The sequence below is a fragment of the Heloderma suspectum genome, chromosome 4 (assembly GCF_057233095.1).
Source record: "Heloderma suspectum isolate Gila_16-S chromosome 4, 16-S_ref, whole genome shotgun sequence".
NCBI classification, from domain to species: Eukaryota; Metazoa; Chordata; class Lepidosauria; order Squamata; family Helodermatidae; genus Heloderma; species Heloderma suspectum.
Genome location: NC_139461.1, coordinates 296238204 through 296258419, shown reverse-complemented (window position 1 = coordinate 296258419; position 20216 = coordinate 296238204). Strand labels below are relative to the sequence as shown.

At 44.5% G+C, this 20216-nt stretch overlaps 2 protein-coding genes across 10 annotated transcripts in view; both read right to left on the bottom strand.

The window, feature by feature from the left end:
* Positions 1-6149, bottom strand: part of NPEPL1 (aminopeptidase like 1) — a 31233-nt gene extending 25084 nt beyond the window's left edge. For both annotated transcript variants that reach the window (XR_014790751.1, XM_084854272.1), the window contains exon 1: positions 5982-6149. Coding sequence is in view for 1 of the 2 variants with exons in the window: in XM_084854272.1 (XP_084710398.1) it covers positions 5982-6131 (150 nt within the window). In the remaining variant the exon portion in view is untranslated. The remainder of the gene's footprint in view (positions 1-5981) is intronic.
* Positions 6150-8218: 2069 nt separating this feature from the next.
* Positions 8219-20216, bottom strand: part of STX16 (syntaxin 16) — a 34504-nt gene continuing 22506 nt past the window's right edge. For 7 of the 8 annotated variants that reach the window (XM_084854280.1, XM_084854279.1, XM_084854275.1 and 4 more), the window contains exons 5-8: positions 19138-19229; positions 18127-18270; positions 17527-17607; positions 8219-16582 (exon numbers count right to left, since the gene is read on the bottom strand). In XM_084854280.1, coding sequence (XP_084710406.1) covers positions 16478-16582; positions 17527-17607; positions 18127-18270; positions 19138-19229 — 422 coding nt within the window. In that variant the 3' untranslated portion in view covers positions 8219-16477. The remainder of the gene's footprint in view (positions 16583-17526; positions 17608-18126; positions 18271-19137; positions 19230-20216) is intronic. The other variant, XM_084854274.1, reaches the window with a different exon arrangement.

The window sequence follows — 20216 nt, the reverse complement described above, 5'->3', positions numbered from 1 at the left end:
CACTGACTCAGATGCCTGTCCTGGGCCCGTGCCAGGCTGTTAGGTCTACAAGCTTCCATTTTAAATTTCACACACTGCCCTCGACATCTGGGTCGCTATGGGGCATTTGTGGGGAATTAAAGTGGCTACTTACCCACAATGCAAAGCTACAGCGGCAGCATTGTGGGATATTTAAAATGGCAGCACATAGCTGCCTGCTGTTGTTGCCAGAGAAGCCCAGAGCTGGGGGTCCACTGACACAGGAAGCCCCCCCCCACCTGCACACTTTGCTGAGGGCCCCCTCAAACCTGTCTACCTGTTGGTCCTGTTTACATACATAACGGAATTAAGTGCGGGAGCTTTTTCCTAGACCAGGAGTGTTGAACCTTAAGCCTGTGGGCCAAATTCAGACCTCCTGTGGGCCAAATCTGGCCCTCCGGAGTTCCACAGATGGCTACGCCCCTTCCCCTGACCCCAACCCCTTGACTGTAGATCGTTTGGTGGTTTCCCAGCTTTCCTGCAGTTTTCCTCCTGTTTTAAAAAGTTGAAATGTCTCTCTTATGGCTTAGTAAGAGTGTTAAGCTAACATATGCTGGTATTTTTGCACTGACCATTTTCCCTTCAGTCTGCCCCCTTTTGCCTTTGGCCCTGCCCACCACTGGAATGTTGCCCCCGGGAGCTTCTCAGAAATCGAATTTGGCCTTTGGGTTGGAAGATATTCAACACCTCTGTCCTAGACGATCCCTAGATGTTTTCACATCATAATTATGTGGCAGTGTTTTAACAGCGCATCCCGCAATGCCTCAGGAAGGGAAAGAGAAGTCATCTCTCTCACAGAAGTTCAAATCATCAGGGTCCTTTTGGAGGAGCTGTAGCTCAAGTAACATACATTAAACAAGGCCTGTAGGAGAACTGAATCCCTGCTAAAGAATCTCAGGAAATGGAGCTGGGGAAAGCCCTGTTGCCTGAAACCCTGGAGAGCTGCTGGCAATCACAGCATACATCACTGGCCTAGGTGGGCCAAAAAGATAAGTCAGCTTGTTTATTCGAACTGCCTGCCACCCTTTGTTGGACTCCTGAAAACAGCTCTTCAGTTACAGGGGAAGCGATGACTGGTAGGAGGAGCAGCACTGTGGATTTTCAGCAAAACGTGAATTTCCTCTAATGGACTGACTGGCTCAAATCTTCACAGACCCCTTCTGAAGCTTCAGGTTTTATAGTGGGTTCATGGGTATGGCTCAACTATGAGGATCACACATTAATGAAGCAGTAGCAGCAATATCTCAACCTTGTCACTGGATCTCTAAAATGAGAAAATGCTTGATACTAAATTCATTATATGGACCCATGTTTATGCCAAAACCATTTCCATTCAAATTGCTTCAACTGGGATGGAATGGCAATATAATGTATTACTACAAAGAAGTTGTGGGGGTGGGGAGAGAAAGAGAGGAAAACAGGTTTCTTTATAAAGGGTATCAGGGTGAAGCCAGGGGTGCTTCCAGACTTTTTATTGCACCATCACCCTGCTTCATTAATGGAATTTTATGGTGGTCCAGACAAAGTTGTCTTATTTATTTATTTGTTGCATTTATACCCCGCCTTTTTTTCCTCTTGCAAGGAACCCAAGGCAGCTTACATTATCCTCCTCCTCTCCATTTTATCCTCACAACAACAACCCTGTGAGGTGGGTTGGGCTGAGAGGGTGTGACTTGCCCGAAGTCACCCAGTGAGCTTCCATGGCCGAGTGGGGACTAGAACCTGGATCTCCCAGCTCCTAGTCCAACACTCTTGCCACTACACCACACTGGCTCAACAAGTCTTCAACTTGTGACCCTCCTGTGTTTTCCCACTGCTTCTTCCGTCTTTTTCCTTACTGCAGAAAATCCATTAAAGGAAGACAAGAGCGAACAGCTGTGCAATGCCTTCTGATCATTAGCCCTTGGAGACCTCCATCTGGAAGCAACCCGGCACTGCCAAAGATCAGAGGTATTGTTCTCATTCTCTTCATTCTGGAAACATATAAGGATGGGAGAGGTGCTCCCACTGAATTAAATGGCTGACTATGCTAGAAAAGGGACCAGTTTTAGTCCTTACCAGAATAAAACAACAACAACAACCACCCTCGTTTTAATTTCAATTTCTTCAGTATTAGCCATAGCTCTAGTTGAGGGTTCAAAATCCCCCATGCAATTAGAATTGTGTGAAGACGACTGTGGACAAGCATGGTAATTCCGTCACCCATGTTGCCCTCCATGTGATTGATGGCAAACATCTGCAGTGGGAATCCTGCTCTACTTGAGTTGACTTCCTGCATGATCTACAACACTGATCAGGGTTCTAAGTCGTGCAGGGAGCCTACACAGCAGCCTCCCCCCTGTAGAGACACTGGCCTCCAATTTGTGTGGGGTGCCAGCCATGAAAGAGGCAGAATCCCCATCTTCCCTTGGGTGATTGCAATCATGTAGGGCACGGGTGTTCAGCCTCAGGCCCATGGGCCAAATCTGGCTATCTGGAGTTTATTTATTTATTATTAAATTTCTCTACCGCCCAATAACTGAAGCTCTCTGGGCGGTTCACAAAAAATACAAGTATATAAAAACAATATAAAATATAAATATATTTTATATAATAAATATAAAAGTGTAAAACTAAATAAAAGTACAGCCAGAATAAATCCTGGGGAAGGCCCTATCCCCATTTCCTGCCCCCTGACTCTCCCTCCACCCTGATCATTTGGTGGTTTCTTTGTTTTTGCATGAATGTCTTTCTCATTCTAAAAGGCTGAAATGCCTCTCCTAAGGCTTAGCTACTGGCAGTAAGAGCTTTACACTAAAATATGCTGGGATTTGGGGCCCTGTCCCTTTTGCATTTGGCCCACCCAACACTGTAATTCGGCCCACAAAAGTTTCTTCAGAACTGAATTTGGCCCTCAGGCTGAAAGAGGTTCGACACCCCTAACATATGGGATGGTTCCCCATGGACATATGGCCCAAGTTTACTCAGAGAAGAGCCTTCAGTGTGGTGGCCCCCCTTCTATGGAACTCTGTGCCTCTGGAGGTCAGGCAGGCACCAACACTGTGTTGTTTTTGGCGCCTCCTGAAAACATCTTTATTTCAGGAAGCCTTCCTTGACTGACCTCCCAGGGTTTTTATTGGTGTTCTGTTTTTTAAAAATAATCATTTTTAATATGGAGTTTTATGCTTTTATCTTAGCTTTTATTGTTCACCACTCCAGAATCTGTGTAGATGTGGGGCGGTATCTAGATGTTGTAAATAATAAATGAAGTAAGTAAGTAGGGGGTTGGAATAGTCAAATACGGCTCACGCTGACTTTAATTCCATCATTCACACAACAAGCAAGGTGAAAGTTAAGCAGGCAAGACTAATCCAATGGGGACATCTGGGCAAGAGTTACTACCCACACTCCATGGCACAATAATACGAAGGTTCAGACAACAGCTCCCCCTCAACATACATGTTCAAAGGAGACGTGATGGGTTTGTGAGGCCACTTAGGATTGCCTGCCCCGCTTACTATACCCTGTGGTCTGACACACACCCCCCCCCCCCGGTCTGATATACAGAAGAAGGGACTTGTTGCGTACATGGACATAAATGTGTAGAGGGAGATCTAAGCTCTATGCATGTACATCAGAATTCAAGTAGAGCCCTTTCTCACATGCACCAAAGTTGTGGAGGGGGGTGGGTGGGCACTGGAGACAGGGCTAGTCTGCACTCTTTTAACATGTGGGGGGCAAGGGTTGTTTGAATCCTCCTGACATCAAAGAATAGTGTGGTTAGGGGTCAACAGCTGGCGTGACTTTTGTTAACCTCAAGTAGAACACACTGTAGCCTCTTCTGGGAAGACAGAACTGCAGGACATATGGCTTCCCCCACCTCATGCCCTAGGCAAGAGGAAATGGGCACAGGAATTGGCTAAAGATGAGCATAGCGTTAGCTGTCTGAGTGGGGTGTCCTCCGCTGCATCTGGCCAGTAGCCACTCATCTTTAAGCCTCCCAATGCAGCAGGAACAGAATTATAATCGACAAAACCTTACGCCAGCCTTCCCCAACTTGGCGCCCTCCAGATGTGTTCAGACTACACCCCATCAACCCATCATGGCTGGGGATTATGGGAGTTGTAGTCCAACACATCTGGAGGGCATCAGGTTGGGTAAGCCTGCCTTATACCATAATAAATGCCAGTTTTTAAGGTGTTACCCGTCTCTGTTGACGTTTTGCTGCAGCAGGTTAACAATTGCCTGTATTCACACCCGCCAAAGACCTGGTTTGCTCCTTAGTGCACTAGTGTTAATATCTAGGTATTTTTTTAGAACACTCTCCTGTGCTTGTATGGAGCAGTTTTCACCAACTGCTTGTATTTCATGCTATGTTGTAGTTATTCCCTTCCTGGGGAATTTGTAAAAGTTGAGAAGTGGTGGTTACACATTTCTATATAAATAAATGTGTATCCATGCACCAAATTCAAGCATTTACAAAAAGCTGACTGCTAAAAGAGATTAAGGCTGTGATGCTTATACATTAAGGGTGCAGAACCTCAGGCTTGCAGGGCAAATCTGGCACTCTGGATTTCCCAGATAGCCACTCCCTGTCCCTATAGTCATCTGGTGACTTCCTGGCTTTTGTGCAGTACATTCTCCCACTGTTAAAGGTTGAAATGCCTCTACTAACCATCCAGAGGGCTTTGGCTATGGGGTGGTATAGAAATGTAATAAATGAATGAATGAATAGTTAAGTTGGGGTGGGCAGAATGTAGCAGTGGCTGATGGCTCCGATGTCAGTGCAAAGCACCTTGGATAGCTCCTTTAGAGTTCTGACAGTAATGCAGAGCCGATTCAGCGCCCCAATGACATCAGAGCCACCAGCCTCCACTGGAAGGTAGATTGCCAGATGTTTGGGACTTCCAACTCCCAGAAGCTCCTGCTAGCATGGCCAATAAACAGGAAAGCTGGGAGTTGAAGTCCAAAACATTTGGAGCTCTATTTTCTGCTCACTCCTGCTTAAGAGCTTTAAGCTAAAATCTGCTGGTATCTTGGCCCTGTCCCCTTTGCTTTCACCCCACCCACTATTGGAATGCAGGCCCGGAGAGGTTCTCTAAAATTTAATTTGGCTCTTCGGCTGAAAGAGGTTCACCACACCTCTGGTATCCACACTTACCTGCAAGTCTAATAATTGAACTTCATGGGATTGCACAGTAAGGCCACGATCCTTCGTGTGCTTATCTGGAAACAAATCCCCTTAAGCTCAGGAGGACTTTAAGTCGTGTCCGACTCTTCGTGACCCCATGGACCATAGCACGCCAGGCCTTCCTGTCCTGCGCTCTCTCCCGGAGCGTGCTCAAGTTCATTCAGGAGGGCTTACTTCTGGGCAAATGTGGACAGGAAGGCTGCCAACCCAGAATACTCTTTAACTTGGACATTGCAATGAAATGGAATCAAGGAAACACAAATCTGTTCTGCATCTGCTTCATTCCAGGGGGGCATGCATGCATCTCCCACTCACCCGCCCACCGCAAATCTCAGTGGGCCAACTTCGGTGGGGCAGAGGAACTTTGCATTCATCCGCTACCGGGTAGAAAGAATTGCCCCCGGCCTCGGATTTTTTGCGGGGTGGGGGGAGGAATGTGGAGGTTTCAGCACGTGAACCCATGCAACGGAACAAACTCTGCCCCGGACCGGCCAGCTATCTAGCCGGGCAGGAGAAGGAAATCCAACCAGCCGCTGCAACCGGCGGTGCTCGCTAGTCCACCCTCGGCCTGGAGAAAGGAGGAGGAATATTGTCCCAAGGCAGCCGGGGGCGCGGGGTGGGGTGGGGGGTCCAGCTCAACGAACAGGACAGCCCCAGTCTTTCGGGGGGGGTGCTCTAAAAGGAGGCAGAGGGGCAAATCTCGGGAAGGGGGAGGCGGCGGGACTCCCCACCCCAGGCGGCGGCGCCAGCCAGGTCCTTCGCCCCGGGGGAGACGGCGAGCGCCCGGCTTTACCTCCTCGGCGACCCTCGGCTGCAGCTTGCTCCGCAGCTGGGCCCAGGGCAAGCGGTGCAGATTCTGCAGCTGGCCCAGCACGAGCACAGGGCGGCTCTGCGGGTCCGCCTCGCCGGCGCTGGCCTGGAACTCCAGCTGCACGTTCGCCATCTTCCTGCCCGCGGCGGCAGAAGGCAGCGAGCGGGGCGGGCGGCGGCTCCTCCCAGGCCGGCTCCGCGGCTGCCTCCCGCGGCCGGGCACGGAACGACGGCGCGGGAAGAGGAGGCTGGCGGCGGCGGCGGCCGCAACGGGGGGGACGCGGCGGCCTGTCGGCGGCTACGATCCCTGGCGAGCTGCGCTAGGCAACCTGGTGCCCTCCAGACGTTTGGGACTACAGCTCCCATGAACCCTCACTCATCGGCTATGCTAGCTAGGGCTGAGGGGAGCTGTAGTCCAAAAGCCAGGGACGGCACCTGGTTGCTTACCTATGAGCGAAGTAAAGTCGGGAAACCCACTGGGTGACTTTGGGCCAGTCACTGGCTCTCAGCCAAACCCACCTCACCAGGGTTGTTTGTTGTGAGGATAAAATGGAGGATTATTATGTACGCTGCCTTGGGCTCCTTGGAGCAAAGGCGGTACATAACTGTAACAAATAAATATATTTGGAGGGCCAACGAAAGAGGGAAGGGCTTGTGAGTTTCCCAGGGGCAACTGGTTGGCCGCTGTAGGAAACAAAGTGCAGAACTCAGCCGAGCCATTGGGCTGATCCACCAAGGTTCTTGGATTGCTTTTCTCTATCAAGAATACATTCGGCCAAAGGTTGCTGTTTCCCTGGGAGCTTTTAAGACGGCCTCCCCCAATGCAGCGCCCTCTATATGTGCTGGACTACAACTCCCATCATCCACAGCCGGTATGGCTATTTGTCATGCTGGCTAGGGAATGACGAGAGCTGCAGTCTAGCAAATCTGGAACGTGCTGCGTTGGAGGAAGCTACTTTAAGAACTGCCCGCATGGATTAAAGCAAAGGTCCATTTGGTCCAGCCAGATACCTCTCAAGCCGGACATGAAGGCAGGCTTGATCCTGTGGCTCCAGGAATATTCTAATCCCCTGCCCTGGATTTGCAGGCTTCTTTCCTTTATGCAGCAAGTCCTCCTTACACTGCCAAACATGTTAGGGAACCATGCAAACGATATTCTATCAACCCATTTAGTAAAGAGCAATCATCCTTTTATTATTAGATTTTTATCCCACCCTTTCTCCAAGGAGCTGAGCCTGTTAGATCAACTAGGCTAAGAGCGATTGACTTGAGGTCACCCAGTGAGCTTCACTGCTGAGTAGGAAGGAAAAAAGGAAAGGTTCCTCCTGGGCAAGCACCGAGTCACTGCTGACGCCTAGAGGGACGCCACTTTCGCTGGCGCTTTCATGGCAGACTGTAGCAGGTGGCTTGCCATTGCCTTCCCCAGTCGTGACTACCTTTCCCCCAGCAAGCTGGGTACTCATTTTACCAACCTCGGAAGGATGGAAGGCTGAGTCGACCTGAATCGGCTACCTGGGACCCAGCTTCCGCTGGGATCGAACTCAGGTCGTCGGGAGAGTTTCGGTTGCAATACTGCCGCCTACCAACCCTAGTGCAATACCCTAGTCAGCACTCTGTGCCACTCATCTCAGTATTCTGACTAATGAGGGTAAGGTACTAGGGTAATTGACAGTTGCTCTTAGGCACTTTAAAAAGTGATTCAATAAATGAAACAAATTTAAATTAAAACTCACACTGAATCTTCTGCAATTTTGTATCAACTTAAGATGCCCCTGCACACAACATACCCTGCTGCACCACAAAATATATGGCTACAGAGCTTGTTTTGTGGTCAAGGGATACATAAGCAACTTTATGTAACCTCCTGTGCTTTTACTACACTTTTGACCAGCATTCTGAACTATCAGTGCAGTTTAAAAAAAAAAAAAAAAAAGGGGGGGGGGAGCAGTATCTAGCTTAGCATCTTGTCAGGGGGCAGCGTGGGTCAAAGGCTACGAATAAGTTCACAAGGTGAAATAAGGTGAGTGCATTTTAAAGAAGGCAGTAACCAGCAACCCGACCAAGAAAATGGCATGGTTGTAGACACAATCTGAAACTATTCCACTAGTATAAGACCATGGAGGACCAACACCTGTAGGCAGTAGGTGGACAAGCAAGTCTGACCTGTTATAAGGCAGTTTCCAGTGTTCAAGATGCAACATAACATCTAGCACACCATGCTGGAGTTTAATGGTTTATTCATACATTACAAATTGTTCACAGAAATGGAAGAAAATATACTGTACACAGTTGGGTAAAACATGAGATCCCTTATGTTACATGCGCCATAGATTCAGGTTACAATAATCCTATAGCTATGATAGGAACACTGGCTTCTGCTACAGTTCATATACAATGAAGCCATGAGAAGAGGATTTTTCATTATTGATTTCTCTCCTCATTGCTGTGTGTGTTGTGAGCCACAGAACTGAATTTCCATTTTGCACCTAAATGTTGCAATGCAAAACTTGGAGCTGTTCTTAGTTATAAACAGAATTCTGTGGCAACAAGATATGCCTCGTTACCTTAAATAGCAGGGAAAGCTTTGTACAAGCACTGGAGCTTGGGTTGAGGAACGTTCCACGTACAAGGGTTTGTGCACAGCTTCCCTAACTCTGAAGAAAAAAAGGGGTAGCCTGTGGAGCCTCACATGTGCGTCAAGAGAGAGGTCCACTCTTGGAGGAGGAGACCTCCGAAACTTCCTGCCAGCTGCACAGAAACCTTTGCAGCTCGTGCTTCTCCAAGGTCAGAACTCCAATGATGGAGGGGAGCAGAGTCTTTATGGAGGTGGAGCCATAGCCTACCACTCCCCAGACAAGCCCCCAATCACCAGTGGGTCTATGCCAGCCATAGAGTGAGACCAACAGGAGGGAACTTGTAAAAAAATAAATAAGTTATTCTCAGCCTTCATTTTCCAGTTGTGAAAAGGGAAGAAGTATTAGTCACCTGGCTTATTTAGCAATCAAAATTTTGAGTAGTTTTACCCATGAAGAGCAATCCTGCTGTAGGAAAAAACACAGTCTTGGTTGTTGTTGCTGCAATAGACTAACACGGCCACCCTCTGAAAAATGCTATAGAAATATCACTTCAAGGAAATACATGGAACATTGCTGAGGTTTACAGAAAGCATCCCATAAAAGTTAATGATGTTCCCTTAACTATACGAAGATCCACAGAAACAGACACAGCACAATCAGGTATGATTATACCATTATGAAATTTCTGCAAAACTTGCTTAATCTTTTGACATCATCGCCTCAACTGTCTTTCCCCCCCAATTCTAAACCCAAAGACCGCTTGGCCGGGCCAATGTCACATCTCTCTGGTACACCACCTAGAACATGGCTGGCATGGAAAACATTAAAAGTAGTAGAAAATCATAGACGTTGTTGCATATTAAATAATTTTAAATAACCTTTTTATTATTCCTTCCATATGACAGTAGTCTTACAAAAAACTATGACTGATGAACAGAAGGGAACTCAAGCATCCAAACTCCTTTGGAATGTACATATCTTACATTGAGTCCTCCTCAGAAATTAAGATGGTTCTAATCAGGTTAATGGTTCTCAGAGCAACTGCGGGTTTGTGTTAACCTTCAGAAAACACAGTGCACTAGACACTTATAAATAGGGAGAGTACAATATACACATGGAACCTCATAGGCATTTCTCCAACAGCCTTGGAAAGCTCTGTTGCCAAGTAGTCATAAGATGGATTTTATTGTAGTGTCCAATAGACATGCCTACATGGGATCTGCATGAAAACAAATAAACCCACACACACACTTGAATTTTGTACCCAGAAAAAAGTTTGTATGACTTTTCCTTAGTATTAGAATGCTTTTCTCTCCTCACCTCGCTGCCCCATCCATCTTATCTCATCCATAACCATCATTAAACATTTTAAAGATTCATCTCTTTGCTCAAGCCTTTCCCATGATTTGCTTCTACACTCTTCTATTTCCTCTCTCTCTCTCTCTCTCTCTCTCGTCATTTCTGCAAGTAAGGATGGCCCATTTTTAATCTTTCTAAGAGCTCAATCCAATTTTAGGCTCTTAATATATATGAATGCAATATTAAGCAACATCTGCATCTGTTTGCTTTGAATAATTTATTCTGCATTGTTGGCAGGAATGGTATGCAAAAAAGCCCTTAGAAGACACTGGCCCCTGTTATCTTGACTTTGTTTTGCAACTAAGTGGGCAAGAAAGTTACTTTAAAATCAATTCTCAAGATGCAAAACTAAATGCCCAGAGGCTAAACTTTGTATTTGCACAGTGAAATATGACTCAATTTGCAGTCCGAGGTATAGTAAAGCATTGGTTTGCATCAACATTCCCCTCACAGGGCTCTTTGAGAATAACACCATTAAATGGATTTTCAGAACAATCCTACTGATGGATGATCCAAAGGCAGAGGGACCTCCTTATTCAAAGCCCTCTTGGGATCATGCTAACAAGACAGAAAAGGACGATGGAGCAGTGAGCAATTAAAGGAATTCATAAGAATGCACATGGCAACCCAGCCCCTGTTGTCACAATATTTCATATGTTGTTATGCAACACTGCAGTTAGAAAAAGCCCCAGCAATCTTTATTCATTATTATTCCATCTGCCCCACTGGAAATTTCAATTAGAAGTTTGGGTCTAAGGAACATTTCAGCAATTTCTGGCCTTCTTTCAGAGATTGGAAATAAGAAGCACACCCTTGCTTACCCCTCCTTTGCCACCTCTGGTCTTCATCCTATCAACAGCGACTCTTAAGTACATGAAACTATAGTGGTTCACATTCATTATTGTTACTTTCCCCTTCTCACCACTGTCAAAACTTCAGAGTATAAGCTCTTTGAAGCAGAAACATGCTTGTTTGTGCTGTAAAGCACTGTGCACACTGACAGGTCTATATAAATAAGAATCTTACCAATGCAGGCATAATGTAGACACTAGATGTCTTCTAGTGCACTTTATTTCTAGCTTTCTTTGAATTTGGTAATTGTTTATAAACAATGTCAACATCATCATGTCAAATTTTAGCACAAGACAGAATTAAAAAATGGAAAGAGAAAACAGAAAACAATTATTACTAGAGATTAGTTCTTCCTCTTGCAGTGTGTTGGATTTTTCATGATTCAGATCTAATTCTCTCCAAGACAGTAGCCTATGTTTGGCCCATACCAGTTTATCTGGAGCTCACATGATGGAATGCTCTTCCTCCACACAGAAAACGATGTCAGAGGGAAGGGATCTAGGGCATAGTGTTGAGCAGACTAGAAAACCTAAAAGGGGCAGACTCTTCCACAGAAGCACTGTGGGTACCAATACCAGGCTCCAAAACTAATTTAGTACTAGGAACATGCTATCGTCCCCCAGACCAGAAGGCTCAGGGTGATCTTGAGATGGAAAACATATTCAGGTGTGTGTGTATATATATATATATATATATATATATATATATATATATATATATATGTCATTCTCAGCCTTAGTTTTTCCAGTTGTGAAAAGCAGAGAAGTATTAGTTACCTGGCTTACGTAGAAATCCAAGTTTTGAGTAGTTTTACCCATGAAGAGCAATCCTGCTATAGGAAAAAACACAGTCTTTGTTGTTGTTGCTGCAACAGACTCACACGGCCACCCTCTGAAAAATGCTATAGAAAAATCACCTCAAGGAAATACATGGAACACTGCTGAGGTTTACAGAAAGCATCCCATAAAAGTTAATGATGTTCCCTTAACTATACGAAGATCCACAGAAACAGACACAGCACAATCAGGTATGACAACCATTATGAAATTTCTGCAAAATTTGCTTGTTAATCTTTGACGTCTCAATCGTCTTTTCTACCCAATTGTAAACTCAAAAATCTTTTGGCTGGGCTAATGGTCACATCTGTTTGGTACAGCACCTAGAACATGGAAAGGTTCCTCCTGTGCAAGCACCGAGTCATTGCTGACTCCTAGAGGGACGCCGCTTGCACTGGCGTTTTCATGGCAGACTATAGCGGGGTGGTTTGCCATTGCCTTCCCCAGTCGTGACTACCTTTCCCCCAGCAAGCTGGGTATTCATTTTACTGACCTCAGAAGGATGGAAGGCTGAGTCGACCTGAGTCGGCTACCTGGGACCCAGCTTCTGCTGGGATCGAACTCAGGTCGTGGGGAGAGTTTCGGTTGCAATACTGCCGCCTACCACTCTGCGCCACATGAGGCTACCTAGAACATGGCTGGCACAGAAAACGTTAAAAGTAATTGAAAATCTTAGAAGTTGTTGCATTTTGAATAAATAATTTTAAATAAAACTTTTAAACAAATTCCTTCCAAATGACAGTAGCCTTACACAAAACTACGACTGATGGTGTCAGATTCAGGACAGATAAAAGGAAGTACTTCTTCACACAGTGCACAGTTAAACTATGGAATTCACTTCCACAAGATGTTATGACGAGCACTAATTTGGATGGCTGTAAAAAGGAATTGGACAGATTCTGGAGGAGAAGGCTATCAATGACTACTAGTCCTGATGGCTATGAGCTACCTCCAGTATCAGAGGCAGTATGCCGAAGCATACCGGTTGCTGGGGAACATGGGTGGGAGGGTGCACTCATGTCTTACTTGTGGGTTTGCCGTGGGCAGCTGGCTGGCCACTATGTGAACAGAATGCTGGAATAGATGGACCCTTGGTCTGATCCAGCAGGGCTCTTCTTATGTTCTAGTCTAGCCCCCCCCCCCCCCATCTAGTTTTCTGTGTGTGGTGAATTTTCTGTTTTATATGCGAGCTGCTCCCCACAGTTGGCAGTGGTCTGCCCAGATACTGGTTTACCATCTTAGTGAGAACTAGGTCGCAAAAGAGGGGTGGACAGACTTCAGGCTCATAGGATATACTTTGTTTTTGTTTACTAGAACCCAAGGTCCACCACCTGGAACCAGGTGCAAAAGCATGGCGGAGGGTGGGGAGAAGACATACACTTAGAACTAAGCAACCGGGTGCCTCTGAGCACATGTTTAGCCCAGGAATTTGTTTTCAGTACCATCACTGAGCTCACAGTCCTTTCACACAGAAGTCAATTCCTGTTTCCCCCCACTTTTTCTTCATTTCAGCATCCTAATAAAGGGAGAAAAGTGCCTATTTGTTGTTGCTATTATTGAACAATTGCCATTGAAAACCTTCGGTGATCCACTGCGAGTCACCCAGAGATCTGCCAGTAGATCCTGACATACCTTCTGACCACCGTTGCCCCTAGAATCAACTAAACTAGCCTATGGGAGTCAAGCTTTCTTAATATATAGAATCAAAGATGGAAGAGGTCGACTAACTCACAGTCTTCCCCACTATGGCGAGATGTACTGATCTTGGAAGCTAAGCAGGGTCAGCCCTGGTTAGTACTTGGATGGGAGACCGCCTGGGAATCAGGCTTCCTGCACTGAGCAGGGGGTTGGACTCGATGGTCTTGTAGGCCCCTTCCAACCCTATGATTCTATGAAAACACTGTCTAGTCAAACCTTCTGTTCAAAGCCATTCACTTTCCTTCATTCTAAGCAATCCACATCCAGTACAATTGTGGCAGTTGAGGAACATCATCAGTACCACCAGACACATGACTAGCGAAACATGGTGCCACTTGTGCCTTTGCCCTGTTCGCAGATGGGATTCAAGACGTCTAGACCTTCCCCTACCTGCGCCATCCAGATGTTTTGGGCTTCAACTCCCACCTGGCCCAGCCAGCATGGCCAATGGTCAGGAATGCTGGGAGCTGTAGTCCAAAGCCTCTGGAGGGCATCCAGGTGGGGATGACTGTTACAGAACTGTGACAACAGCCAGATATGCAAGTAGCAACACATTCCTATAGGTGTGCAACCATTCACTAGTTCCAGCCAACTGTGGGGTCATGTCATACACTGAATGCTTGGAAAGGCAGCAAGTACAGGACTTGAAAGCATCATCATCCTGCAATGCCATGCTCCCTTTGATCATCATCATGGAGATTTAGCTCCGCTAAGTGGCCTCTCTGGGCTGGTATTGATCTGACAAAGGGAATTCAACCACTGCCAATTGGAAACAACAACAGTGGTGCCCAAGACAAATGGCAGTAGTTTGAAAAAAGCCCAGAAGAAATTCATTGTCTTTGGACACAAACAGCAAACTGGGGAAAACCCTAAGCCAGAAGACAGCTCACCTTTGGTGGTGGTTGGTGGTGGTAGTGGTGTCAGCCTTAAACTGTGCATCCTGCTTCAGGAAACAGGGACAAATATCCTCTTTTGTGGCCCTTATTTTTACACAGGAGTAGTCTGCTTCAGTTAATATAGCTGACACCTCTGGGCAGGTAAATAATCCAAAGGGATTGAAATTAATGACTCCACAAAGCAACCACACTCTGCCTTGTCAGGCTTTAAACAGCCTCCTATGAGGTTCTGTAAACAGGAGATAAATCTAAAAGTGAGAGTACACTTGAGTACAACCAAAGTGAGAGTACACTTGAGTACAACCTTGAGTACAACCCACCAGGAAGATCTCTTGTCCAAGCCCCGCTGAAATGAAATGGGAGCAGTCCCAGGCCACAGTGCTCTTGCATCACTCCTACTCATTTTTTTTAAAAAAATATTTATTTATTATTACATTTATATCCCACCCTTTTTCCTTTTGCAAGAAACCCAAGGCAGCACACTTGGTCCTCCTCCTCACCATTTTATTGTCACAACAACCCTGTGAAGTAGATTAGGCTGAGAGCCAGTGACTGGCCCAAAGTCACCCGGTAATCTTCATGGCCGAGTGGAGGACTAGAACCTGGATCTCCCAAGTTCCAGTCCAACACTCTAACCGCTACCCTACACTGGCTCAGTGGAGTTTCTGCAGGAGATGAGCCTGATGGGACTCTTCCCTCTGTCTCTTAAGCGGCAACCCTAAACCTGGGCTGAACCAAGGCAGGAATAATTTTACAGTCTCCATGACTGTTCTGCAAAAAAATCTGAATGGTGCAAAGAGGTGGATGAGAGGAGGAAATCTAGGGAAAGAGAGACAATTCACAGATGACGTTACAATGATTACATTACCGACAAGCTGAGGGCATAAGGTGACAGCAAAACGCTGGCAGGCTATGCAAGTAAGTCGCAACAGAAAGAGATGCAACACCACAAGCTTTAAATACATTAAAGATGTTATTTTGTTGTTGTTTTAAGGACTGAAGCAAGGCCCCTAAAATTGCACAGCACTTTTAGGATCCAGTAAAACTGCTAGTATTTCACCACTAAAAATGATCACTCAGAGTAATCTGCTGCATTAAAGGAGTCAAGGAATCCTGATGTACAGCAACCAGTAGTACAGCACTTAATCACAGCTGAATAGTATCCCAAGTTTCTCTTGGGTCCTCTCTGCAGCCAGACAGCAGAGAACAAAAGCTCTTCTGTCTAGACCTACAACTCTGATACACATACCAATTACCTTGTTTCATCCAATTTAGGTTACATGTGTGGATGCCAAAATGCCTTTTCCAGTTCAGTATGGAAGTAGAGGATGAAATATGCCACAATCGATTCTTATATGGATATAGATTTGGGAGCCAGGGGTGGCAGGAGAGAAGGGGAAGAGCAAAGACCTTCCTTTCAAATGTTGACGCACACAGGCTAAATATCTGTGTGCTTCAAGATACATGCAGTAGAAAAACAGTGCATGATTAGTTCGGGGGCAGGGTGTGTTGTGTGTGGAGGAGGAGATGGGGGAGAAAACATTTCTGATTACTTAAAGATTAGGAAATCATTTTAAATTTATAGCACTGATTATGGTTGGGGTGTTCTATTTACACTGCTAAATACCACCCAGGTGGGAATTAGTAATGGTATGAAATCATAGGGCATAAATTATCTGCCATTTTAAAAACGGTTTTACTTCTATAAGACTACACTAATATTAAATCTGGAGGAAAGCTAGGTGAGAGCAAACCATTTTTAACTTTAAGGCATTTTTCCTCCAAATCATAATTTTTGGTATCGCGTCCAAATAGAAACCTAGACAGCTCACAAGATACAAGATTAACCATTGCACAAAAGATGGCAACTAACACCATCGGGTTCTCAATACAGTGGAAGTAGTTACTATACTTTCTGAAACAGTTCAGTCCTTAATGTAAGAAAATATGCCTTTTTAGTGTTCCAACTGCCTGGATAAATAATCAGATTTCTGATTTAGTAGTATCCATCAGAAATCCCAATATTTTTGCAAATTACTCCCACATTCACTGAGCGTGTAAAATGGAAAGGAGTTTCTCTAAGAACATTGCACAAACTTTGCACCACGAGGGCTTATACAATCATTCAAAAGGCAGCTTTCAAGTGCACAGGCTCCACCATTCATATCAGAAACAGAAAAAGAGCAAAAAACACACAAAATGCCATCCCCACCTGCCAAAACATACATACACACAGGAAGGAAAACATAATTGGAGTGCTGACTAGCGAAATTTTACAGCAATGAGAGCAATAATAAGGACAATTACTATAACGAACAAAATTAAAATGACAAGCATCTTCCGATTCTTCTTTTGATATTGCTCAGCCTGCAGATACAGAAAAGAGGAATTTAGTGCACTGACTCTAGCAAAATGTTTTGGCAAATTAATGCAGATCCCTCCACAGATGGCATAAAATAATTGTAGTAGCCGTCTCTTAGCACTCAAGAGTAATATAAGCCATGAATCTAATTTAATCTGTACTATATACTAACGTGACGTACATACTGAAGAATGAAACACTGGCAAATTTACAGAGATAGTCATTCTCTTATTGAATTTACAGCACAATCCTACACATGGCTACTGAGATATTATGCTGCTTTTATATGCTTTATTGTTGATCAGTTTTGTTATACGTATGTACTTGTCATTTGCTTTAATACTTGCTCTTAAGCCACCATGAGAACTTTGTTATAGGGCAGGATATAAATACTTCTATTTATTCTAAGTAGCTCCACTGAACTCAGTGGGATTTCCAGTTACACAGTAACATACTGAAATGTAAAAATCAGATATGGGATGCACAACATTTGTATCCCACCCTCCATCTAAGGAGCTAACAACAACATATATGGAGGTCCCCCACTTCATCCTCACAACAGGCCGAGGTTAGGCTGAAACAATTCAATTGATTTAAATAAATGAATGGATAGAATATCCATTTGCAAAGTGCAGAGAAGTATCAGCTACAGCTGCAGGTGGCACAAGCACTGTGGAAAAGTGATCACTTCACTTATTAAGATGCAATCAGTTAAAAGCTAGATAGTTCCTTACTGCAGGGAGCCATCTGTGAAATAATTGTCAAATATCCCTAACTTTAGAGGTTATATTCTCTTATACTCACTCCCTGTTATAACTCCATAGAAAAATATGTACAGAAAGAGACAATACCTTGCCTCAAATTTCTACCAGTCTTTGATGGCATTTCATAAATGGAACTAAGTATTGACACACAGACCACTACATCTTAAAACATTCTCTGTGTTTACCTTATGTAGTTGTTGCAATCCTTCTTCCGTTTTAACACATGATTGTTCAACATTGTAGTCAATCCTATCCAAAACTGTACCCTGAACAGAAGAGCGTATGTTAATTCTATAGCCTGAAACTAAAGGAATACAGTAAAATAAGTTTTAAAAGGGACTAACATAACACTGTTTTTAAACACTAGAAGAAGGCAGTACTTCTTAAAATATAGTTGTAATTTAGTGCAATTCCTACAATTTCTTCTGCTTGAAATATTCTTATGTATTTGGCTTATCTAACTCTGCAGTTGTGGTCTTTTACTGGAATAAGCCTCTGTCCCTGCTTGGAAACTGATACATTTTAGGTCAGGACGGAATGATTCTCTGGGTCACCTTGGCCTATGTAGGTTTTTCTGCCTTTCCTTGCAACCTGCAGTACAGCTGATTTTCTTAAGCCAAACTGTTTATTTAGATGTACACTGGCTAATTTTCAAAAGCAAAGGGGAGCATTCTCACCTATAAAAACAACAGAATTGCAAAAATAAAAATCACATCTACACTTCCACAGAAGAACCAGAGACTTTATATGATGTAAGTAATATAATATACCAAACAGCCACTTACCTGTTCTACTATCATTGTTCCTAAGTCTCTAAAAATTTCATTGAGATCAGAAATGGACTGTACAATTTGTCGGATTTCTCGCTCCCGCTCTTCCACCAATACCGTGTTTTGTTCCACTAATACTAACTGGTCATCTGTAAAGCCCTTAATTTAAGAAAAAAGATATAGACTGTAAATAGTTTCAAATATTCCACAATGTCAAATGCAAGAGAAACCAGAGGTATTGCCCATCTAACCCAAGAACCTTCGATCTTTTCAGATCCACCACTGAACCTAACCTGCAACGTGGCACACACTTCTAATTTGGTTTTACCATATAGGCTCATTTTCTTTTTCTTTCTCCTCTCCCATCTTTGCCCTCTTCTTTAAAAAAAAAGTTAAAAGAAAATTGCAGTGGTGATAATAGGCCCAGGCATGACTCACTTGTGGGTCCTACCCAACCACCTGAAAACAAGGGTCTAGAAATCCAAATTTGGTACACAGATTTTCTCTTGGGATCTTCAACATCAAAGATGGGAAAGATCTCTGGCAGAGACCTCAGAGAGCTAGCACAAATTACGGCACGGGTGGGCAACCTGTGGGCCAAGGGCCACAAGTGGCTCTTAGCCTATATTCAAAAGTTATCTGCAAGTATTAAATTCAGACTTTTGGCAAGGGTAATTTGTCCTGACTCCAAAAGCCCAGGAAGAAGAGAGAGAAGCGAGTGTCAGAACGGGAGAAAGAAGGGGTGGTTTCATTTACTTTTGCCACTGGCCTGGCCCATTGCTGGCTTAGATCCTGCCCACCATTAACACGCAGCACCCAACAGGCCCCCCCCCCCGAATGCAACCCTGAAGAGAAAGGTTGCCCACCCCTTGCAACTCATATCCTCATATCCCTATCCCCACAAAATAAGTGACACATAAAAAGATACAATGGCACAATAAAATGGATTAAAGCTATTTTTAAAAATCTCTCCATTCTTTCTACGGGACAAAAATAAAAAGGCTGCTTTTAAAATAAATCACTTACCCGGTCATAGAGTGTAGTGTCCTCACCATCATCCATAAGCGGGACGGAAGTATCAAAGAAATGTTTTGATCTTTCTTCTCTATTCTTTATACCTACAAGAGAGGTGGAAACAACTGTATTTAAAATAAAGCATTTGTTAAGGTGTACACAGCACTGCTCAATGAATGCAAACATGCATTAAGTCAAAACATTCCCACTCCCTCCAAAAAAGTTACTCATCTGCTTTTTCCTGGAGACCCAGGACAAGAAACACATAGTAAGATGTCATTGTCTAATAACTAACAGAACGTTTAGTTACTTTTCCACATATTATTCCTGGTTACTAAGGACCATAATGCCTTGCTGGAGCACAGCAAAACTAATCTAGTACAGCATTATGTTTCTAACAAAATGTATCCAGATGTCTCCGGGTGCTCACATGCAAGGCATAAAGATGAGGGTGCTTGATACTTAAGTTATACTGCCCCGCTGCATGGAGGTTCCATTTAGCTAGCATGGCTTATAGCAGTCTTTCCCAACCTGGAGCCCTCTAGGTGTTTGGACTTCAACTCCCAGCATTCCTGACCACTGGCTCTGCTGGCTGGGGCTGATGAGAGTTGAAGTCCAAATAAGTCTTGCAGTGACTGATAGATCTATCTTCCATGAATTTTTCTGGTCCTATTAAAAACCCGTCTAAGCTAATGGCACACCTTGTCGCAATGGACTCCATAAGTTAATTAAGTGTTATATGAAGAAGCACCTTCTTTGGTTAGCACTGAAGCCATCACCAGTCAGCTACATTGGCTGATCCCAAGTTTGAGCGCTATGAGAAAGGAAGCTTTGGCTGTTGGGCCATAAAGAAATGTAATGAATTAATGTATGTATTCATGTCTATCCTGTTCCTGCACTCAGGCCATCATTTTTCTGAACTTAAAAGCCTGAAGCTCCTTACTTTCTATAGGAACATAGAATGCTGCCATATACTAAGTCAAACCACTGACTGGCAGCAGCTCTCCAGGGTTTCAGGCAGTAGTTTTTCCAGCCCCACCTGGAGATGCCAGGGATTGAACCCGGGACCTTCTGCACCCAAAGCATGTGGT